At 42.8% G+C, this 8,665-nt stretch overlaps 1 protein-coding gene across 1 annotated transcript in view; it reads right to left on the reverse strand.

Annotated features, from left to right (window-relative positions):
• Positions 1 to 8,665, reverse strand: part of LOC104495125 (CMP-N-acetylneuraminate-beta-1,4-galactoside alpha-2,3-sialyltransferase-like) — a gene marked incomplete at both ends in the record, with an annotated part of 33,473 nt that overhangs the window by 15,752 nt on the left and 9,056 nt on the right. Inside the window, one exon of the mRNA XM_010138055.1 lies at positions 4,458 to 4,644. Coding sequence (XP_010136357.1) covers positions 4,458 to 4,644 — 187 coding nt within the window. The remainder of the gene's footprint in view (positions 1 to 4,457; positions 4,645 to 8,665) is intronic.

Genomic DNA, 8,665 nt, shown 5'->3' on the forward strand with positions numbered 1-8,665 from the left:
AAGCTTGTGAGCTGCCAATGTCTAGTGAAACCTTTGCTCTCACTTGGCTGCTTTACCATGTCCCGATGTTCAGGAAGTGAGGCCCAGCAAGCAAGGAACCTCATTCTGATTCACTAATGACGGGCCACAACCCACCCTGGAACCAGCCTCCGCGTCAGGCTGTGGTGGCTGGTTTGCACAACTGGTGCTTGTAACTTCCTCTGTTTGTTTCAGGAAGTATCTACTCTCCATGCAAAAGAGAAATCTTGAGCTTTTGACCATTATTTTAACAGAGAAGAGCAGTATACGGCCAAACCTCCCTCCCCCTAAAACTCCTCTGGTACTCTGGGTATTCAAGAAGAGCTTCTCTCGCTAAGAGACCCGGGATGATGCAAGATGTTACAGCAGTGGGAAGCGGACAGGGTTGGAGCACAATACGTATGGGTAATGTCTCTTGGCAAAAAAAGACGCAATCCAGGGGACAGTATACGTGTTCTAAGTGAGTGTCCATGAGTAATCCACCTCTGGGGATGCCCTTGCTGCAGTCGTTTCATCAGAGGAGGGGTGCCTGGAAGCATCATCAGGCTCTTGCATTAATGACTGCAAGTCAGCGCTGCCAGACCAGTCACTGCAGACGCACAAACTACTCACATCTGTGACTTTTCAGCAATAATCACGGGTTCATGCAACTGCAGGCTGTGGGACTCCAGGCCACTTCCTTTCCACTTGAACATTGACATATGGGGTCACCATGGTGCAATACTTCCCTCTGCTAACCATGTCACCTTTCTCCATCCCACACTCCTTTTCCTCCATTTACTTGCAACAAGTGCAATTACTTTCTTTTTCAGTTTATTCGAACACTTGTCAAATGACTGAAATCAGATTACCAAGGTTTTTGTGGCTCAGATTTACCCCCCTTTCCCCTTCTTAAAGACAGGTATATATTTTCCAGTGATAAAGTACTGCCCTAACTTGCTACAAGTCTTGCAATTTTGAGTTCCACCCAGAACCAGATAACAGAGACTACCTTTGTTTAGCTGCTAATGTTGAATACTTAGCCAAACCTGTCCTTTTTTCAGATTAATATTTTCTCTCAAGTTTTTATTTGCTTCCCCATATTCCTAGTTTAGTGTGAAATAAAAAGAAGCTAAGCTTTTATTTTTATTTGGTCCGTACTCCACCACTCCTCTCTCTGGATACAGTGCCTTCCAGGCCACTGAGATATCAAGCAGATCTCTGGAAGGCTGTTGCACCAGACTGTATGTAACAAACACATCAAATCCCTTGCTTCATTGTTCTGCTGCTGCTTCTACATCACACCAATTCTTTTTCCTTGTAACACCTCCTGAAAATCCCCCTCTCTTCAAAGCACTTCTCTCTTCCTCAGTATGCAAGAGCTGCCAAAAGACTAACATAACACAGAGCAAATCCCTCTCAGCTGCAGGGACAATAAGCTTATCTGACCACTGACCCCAGTAATAAATAGCATTCGCCTTTCATTTACTCTTGCTCAGATAAACTCCCTTTGATTTCATTTACTCAAGAGAGGACTAAGCAAGGACCCTAGTACCTGGCCCAGAATATTGTCAAGCAGGTCCAAAGAGCTCCAGGTCTGGTGTCTGAAGGAATTCAGAAAGTCTCATACCTCACCTGTGGCTGTACCATGGATAGTCCACATGCAGTTGTCATTAACATTCAGAGGCAAAGGAAATATCAGAGGGCAGAGTTCAGCCCATTTTTTGGGGAATGTGTCATCTTCCACAGCAGTCCTATTCTTCAGGAGGATGCTTGGATTTCGCTTATCTCTAGTCTGAGGTCAGACTCCTGCCCGTAACCACTAGTTTGCAGAGGAGATGAAGTCTTGCGGAGGGTCGGTCCTAATGTCACACAAGGAATAAGTAACAGTAGCATACAGAGCTCCTAGGTCAAGCAAGTGTCTCTAGCTGAATCCAGAAACGGAAGAAAATCCCTTTCTCCCTCAGTTGAATTGCAGAGAAAACAGAAACTAGCCACAGAGAGTCCTGGGCAGGCATTTGTCATTTTGGCCTCACCATACTGATAGAAATACTAACACTCACTACCAGAACAAACAGACACTATGTCTTAGTCCCATGGCACTGCTAGTTCTCTGTCAAGTCATTTTGTCTAGCAAAGAGACAGCACTTTTTGCATCAGTTTCCTCCAGAAAAAGCAGCTGTGCTAGCCACCTCCTTGCAGCTAAAGCCAGTGACAGCAAGATCTCAACCTCAAACAGAGAGAGATCAGACCAGAGAGGACAAGCCAGATATTTTCCAGTCACCTGGACTGCATCCCCAAGTGTTCAATGAACTGGCTCAGCAGCCTCAAAACCCAGCAATGGTTCCCTTTGGGAACTTATGAAGGACAGGTAGGGTGTCAAAGGATTGAAAAATCGACAAAAGTAGTGCCCTAGCCTTAAGAAGGCAAAAAAAGGGAAGAGAGTTGATTTATTATTTCAATTCTTAGAATGGTAAGATTAATTATTTTGTAAGCACCTGGCTGAGTAGCAACTCAGGTGGATTTGTCAAGAGCGAATCATTATTTAAAAGAAAAACAATTTCTTTCTACAGGAAAAAAATATTATGAGGAGAAGCAAGACGTGAACTGGAATTCAGTAAGGCTTCTGGCATTTATTAAATTGCAGAGGACACAAATCTGGAAAGAATGGCAGGTATGCTGGAAAGCTCTGCCAAAAGAGTCTCAAGGAACTGGACATTCACCTTCAGTCCCATGGCACTGAGGAGAAGGCAGCCAAAACAGTACAAATGAGAAGTGTGAGCTAGTGAAGCAGCTATTTGCTCCTCTCTGTTTGCTGTACTCTACATTTTTGAGCACTGGTCTTTAAGAAAAAGATCAGTCAACTGCAGGCATTTGAAAGAGCAACAGGAATTAAGAAACCTGGAAAACATCACCTACGAGAATTAAAAAAAAAAAAAAAGAGGAGTGTTTATTCCAAAGAAATGAAGGATAAGGAGCCAGCCTCAAGAGCATTGAAATAACATGCAATGCAAGAAGCTCAAGTTCTTTCTGCTCTCTGCCAAGCTGGGCACTGACGTTAAGATTGCTGCAATCGCTCTCTCCAGTCTGCTGGCAGGTTTTAACAAACTATTCACTGCATCTTTCCAAGAGCAGGGGATACCACATTAGAACCTAGGAATGACTGCATGCCTGCAAGATCAGGTGGAAATTCCATATGTTTTGAAGTAAACCAATCCATCCTTTGAACTTCAAAGCTAAATACTAGGGAGTCCTTACAGCTGTGTTCAGGTTGCAGGGCACTGACACTGCCAAGGCTTTCCCTTGCCCAGAAGGAAAACCAAGAGCGTGACACAAATCAAAGAAAATTACTTTTGACTCAATTATTCATGTTACGAAAGCCCACTTGTACTTGCCCAGAGGCTGACAAGTAACTTCACCTGTCTGGTACCAGGGAAATAATTGCAAGTTGGTGCCAGTGTAAGACAAGAGTAGAGCACTTAAGGCTATCTAGGTAACAACAGTGTACAATTATATTCCCAGACTGGTTTATTCTGTATATGGTGAGCTGCCAGCCTCCTCTCTCTGTTCTAAACACACAGTATAACATCCCACCCTCTGAACATTAATGTTTGGTTATTTGATGAAAAATCATTAAAGAATTTCAAAACAACTAAATAAGATCTGTAAAAGAAGAACTATACCCAAATAGAGGGCATTTATTCTGAATTTCATGGCAACGGATAAAGACAAACCACCCACTGAATGAGAAATCATTGATTACACCCCAATTCCACTTAGGATACGTGAATTACAGAGCTCAATCCTGATGGTTACAGGTCCATAGTACTTCAGAAGGACACTACTGCAACTGGTTGGGTCAAAATATTTACATGGGGAACATGGTAGATTCACCATTTCAGTGTTTTAAAATAAGACTCAATACCGTTCTTCTGGATGATACTTTAGCCAAACACAAATCATGAATCTGGGTACAGCAATAACTGAGCAAAATATAATGGCCTGTGCTATTCAGGAAGCCACATTAACTCTGTGGATTGCAGCCTTTTCAACAAGGTGTGCTGTTGCTGTCTTCTCCCCTCCTGTGCCATTACATCCTTATCCCCAAACTCCAATTTCCTCCCCTTGCCATTGCTCTTTTCCCTCCTGTGCTCTTAAATCCTAAGAGTCCATATAATCCATGCAAAACCTAGACTCTTTATATATTCTTTAAAATAAATAAAAATTAAATTAGTCGTTCAGAGTACACGCCAACGTGATCTTGAATAGAAAACTTCATCTGTGATGCAAGGTCAGGTTACAGAGAGATGTCTTTGTAAAAAAAGCCTTCACTTAAATGCAGCAGGACACACGGAGGAACACCTCACAGACCAAAATGTGGCAAATATGACTGTGGTATCATGTTTGCCCACTGTTTCTAATTAGGTGACCTTTACAATGTCAGCTGACAGTGTTCTTACCACTTTCTCCTTGTAAACAATGTATTTCAGCCACTTGAAATCCTGCCATTTGAATCCTGCCAGAACGAACAGGGAATCCTTCTCATACTGTTCCATTTTCTGGATTGCACCTTCAGGATATGTGATCCGAAGAGTTGTCTTGCCACCCACATCTTTTTCAAAGCCCTTTACCGGAGCAGAGTTCAGCCTGCAGGGCAACCAGAGAAAAGCCTGTCATGGATTCCCACTTACACTCGTGTACACTGATGATGCAGCAATCACTGCCAGGCAAGAGATCCCTGTGCACAGCTGTTAATGTTTGCAGATCTTCATCACAAACATTTATGAAGCTTTATACCAAGTGCCAACAGTTTAATTAGAAGTTATTTAAATCATTTCATTGAATATAAAACAAACCACTTCTGTATATCCACTCGTGATTTTAATTTGTTTGGAAGCTTTGGAAAAGGAAATGGAAAAATACTGTCCTTGCAAATTTGGAGTTATAAACTAAGCATTAAAATTTTAACATCCCATCACTCCTGGGATGTCTTAGAATCTGCAGGACTGTGCTGAAACAGAGGATGCAGCTCCACAGCAGTTAAAGCACACTGAAACTGGTCTCATGCTCCAAGCCCAGCCCAGAGTTTACACTGCTCATCTTACCTGCAGTGAGATTGTTTAGGGAACTAAGCCAGCTAATGATTTTCAAAAATCCCAAAAGAACCATCTGGTTTAATTTCCCCAAACTGTCCTATCCAAAAGACGAGCTGCCTTGCAGTATCAGTGCAAAGGAAGAGGCTGGGCTGCGCAGCTGGGGTAAGGCTCAGCAGCACTGTGGCCTTGCTGACTCAAAGGAGTTTCTGCTGTAGAAGTGCATCTCACTCTGAAAACACCCAAGCAGACGCACAGCTTTGCTCCTGGACGCACTGATTTCTGAAGGAGTGCTATGTGTTTAGCCATACTTTTGTTAAAATACCCCTCAGGGACAAAGATTTTTCCCTTCAAAAAACAAACTGCTCTGTGTTAACAGCAATGATGACTTTCATGACGTTAAGGTTACTCAGAACTTCTATTCAAAACTAGAAACTGAAAGCTGAGGAAATTTCAGTAACTTGGAATACAAATCTTGCTGACATCAAACAGCAGCCCCTGATGGAAAAGCATTGCCTGTTTGAATTATTGCAGCCTTCTTGACTTGGGGTAGTTCAATATACTGGAAAGTGCTTATGGACTGCAAATTTTGCCATGTAGGAATGTTAATGAGGATCTGGATTTGTCCTTTTCAGCCTGGGTAAGCACTTTAGGTGGGAAACCTTTTAGTAGAAGAAAATCCATGTATACAAACTGAAATTCTATTCAGAATTAAGGAGAGTAAGTTCCCAAGTGTTTTTTGTAAAAATACTTAATCATTAGGAAAAAAATATTAAAGGGAAAACAGCTTAAGAATCAGCATCACCACAATTTATACAGGAGACGAAGCCTTTTTTTGTGGTTTATAAACCCTCACTTTGTACCCTGACTTTGAGGTATCTAGACCCGAGTGCCGGTAGGAACAGTGCTCCCAGCCAGCCCAATCCCTTCATTTTTCCTCTGTTGCTGATGGTGCGTTCACACATCACTCACTCTTGCTATGGGCATTATTTAAACTTCAAGGTGTTGCGTCTCTTTCGCGTAGATGATCCTGCATAACGGCACATGGCTCTAAACCTCACAGAGATAAACACAACAAAGTTCTACATAAAGAAAGCTTGTTAGGTGTATCGTCATCTGTCTTCTTGAAGTTAAGGGTTAGTGTTTGCAGTCATTTAAAGTGTCAACCTGTAGCTCTTTGGCTGAGTTTCCCCCCACCCCCAGCTGCTGGGTTCGCTGTTTTGCTGCTTACCTTGTTAAAACTCCCAAAACTTGGGATCCCTGCTTTGCATCTAGACAGGAAACAAAACAAACCATTTCCCCAAGTGAAATGAACTCAGGTCTGCAGCAAAGGGCCAGAGTGCAAGCTGCTGACGGAGTCATAGTGCTGGAGTCCTGCTAATGAGCCAACTGTCAGCCCCACGGTCAGTGCCCCAGGGGCAGTGCAGGCAATGGAGCAGGAAAAGTTCTGGCAGCCACGATCTGTTCATGAAGGTGTGTACTACACAGCTTGAACCCTTTCTCAGGCAGGACACGCTGGTGGTTATCAACACAGCTAAATCTTAGAAAACCTCAGTTAGGATGCCAGGCTTCCTCGTACTGCCCACGGCAGGCTGGTTTCACCACAGGAAGTTTCAGTGGTTTTCTATCTGTGTCTGCTGGTGACATAAGGAACTTAGAGACACTAGCTCCTAATCTTGGCACCAGGAAGACCCTCTCAAATATCACTAAAGTATCATCGTGAGGTGAATCCCTATCTCATTCTAACTGGGAATTTCTGATACACGTGTTCTTCCCCTGTCCACAATCTACTCTAAGGAGGCATTTCAGAGCACCAATGACTGACTGCTGCAAAAAGCTCCTGCCAGGTAAACAGTGCAAGAAGCTCGTGCCAGTGTGACAGGCCTGCACTGAAATCTGGTAATATCCAGTTAAAGAAAAAGAGTAACTAACTCACTCCAAGCTGTTTTAGAACTGTACAGCTGATCTGCCTCTCTTCACCACAAGATTAAAATTTCTCGCTGCAATAGCAATCCTTATATGGTAACACACGAGGCATCAAAAAGCTCCATATACTGCTGGATCACTCCTTTGTTCACAAATGTATCACATTTTTTGCCTTAACATTCATATCCTAGATCGCAAATCTGATCCTTTGGAGGCGTTGTGCAACCCATGAAAAAGGATGCTATAATACAAGGGCCTTCCTCACCCTTCACAGAAGTAAAGCAAGCAGTTGGATACGTTTAAGAAGCCTGCTCTCACCTCCTCAGTCCCACATCCAAGCACCTGGCTTCATTTAACCTTTACAGCTGACTTTTCTCTCCTTTATCCAGTCCACAAACAGGACAGGTGCTTAGCTGCCCTCTTATCCTCTCAGCTTGCAAACTGACTTAAGATTTACTGATGTGGAGAGAAAAGGTTCAACTTTTCATTTGAAATTAAATAGTGGACTTTCTGTTGTAAATCTTAGTGGGTGGCTTAGTCCAGATTAAAACAGTTCTTTTGCTCGTTTTTGAACATTTTGAGCCCAAGAAAAGGCTATAACTAAATTTTAACTCAGCTCAAGTTAACTGCAAGTCACCAGATTATGATGAGTAGTAAGAGCTTTTTGCTAAAAACTGATAGTGGGATGAACTAGGAGAAGCACTGTCAAAGTTTCCTGTGGTTCTGAAACAGTCATCCCCATGTCCAGAGCACTGCTGGAGAAACATGGAAGCGTTCACAGAAACAAGGGACTGAAAGGGATCTTCTTGGTCTTTTTTTCCAGAGTTGGAGGATATCTGTTACTCTGTGTATGTTCTATTATTTCCTGATGTGCCCGTTACTAGCACATGGGAGAGAAAGGAGACCACGCTAAATGATACCCTTCACTATGCCTTAAATTCTTCCACTAATCCCTTTCTTTCTTCCAGCTTAGCCAAGAATTTGCTATTTGCCACCACATCTCATGGCTGACTAAAGTTCAGAGACGGTATCAGCTACATTCCTCTTAATATGAAATCAGTTATCTTACTAAGGAAAAGAAATACCAACTTAGACTATGTTAAACCAGTTTTTATAAACTTGCACTGTGGTCTATCCCGTTTTTCCTATTTTCTATCGTAATATTTTGATACTCATGATTCAGAACTTGCTATAAAGCTCTCCATTTTTTTCAAGTCAGATTAATGGGTCTGTAGCTCCCTAGAGCACATTCCCCCTCATTCCTACACACACTCTCGCTCTGCATCTCCCCATTAGTACAGGTATTATGATTGTTGATCTCCAGCCACCCAGAACACCTCCCTGACTCGACAGATTTATTACTAAGAGTTATGACTAGACCTGCAATTTCACATATCAGCGTGCTTTTCAAGCATTCTGAGATGGCAATGACCTGGGCCCTCAGCAAAAGCAAGAAGTCCTAACTTTGTGGTCCGTTCCACTCCTATACCACTCTGCTTCTGCTCCCTTATTCAGAATCATCACCCACAGTGAAACACAGTAGTAACAGCTTCTAGGGCCCACCTACAGGGTTTAATCAGTACTGGATCCTCACTCATGGAAGCTTACTACTTCCTAAGACCCTATGCTGCATCATTCTTAGTTCTTCC

Source organism: Buceros rhinoceros, unplaced genomic scaffold, assembly GCF_000710305.1.
Source record: "Buceros rhinoceros silvestris isolate BGI_N320 unplaced genomic scaffold, ASM71030v1 scaffold16676, whole genome shotgun sequence".
In the NCBI taxonomy this organism is placed as follows: domain Eukaryota; kingdom Metazoa; phylum Chordata; class Aves; order Bucerotiformes; family Bucerotidae; genus Buceros; species Buceros rhinoceros.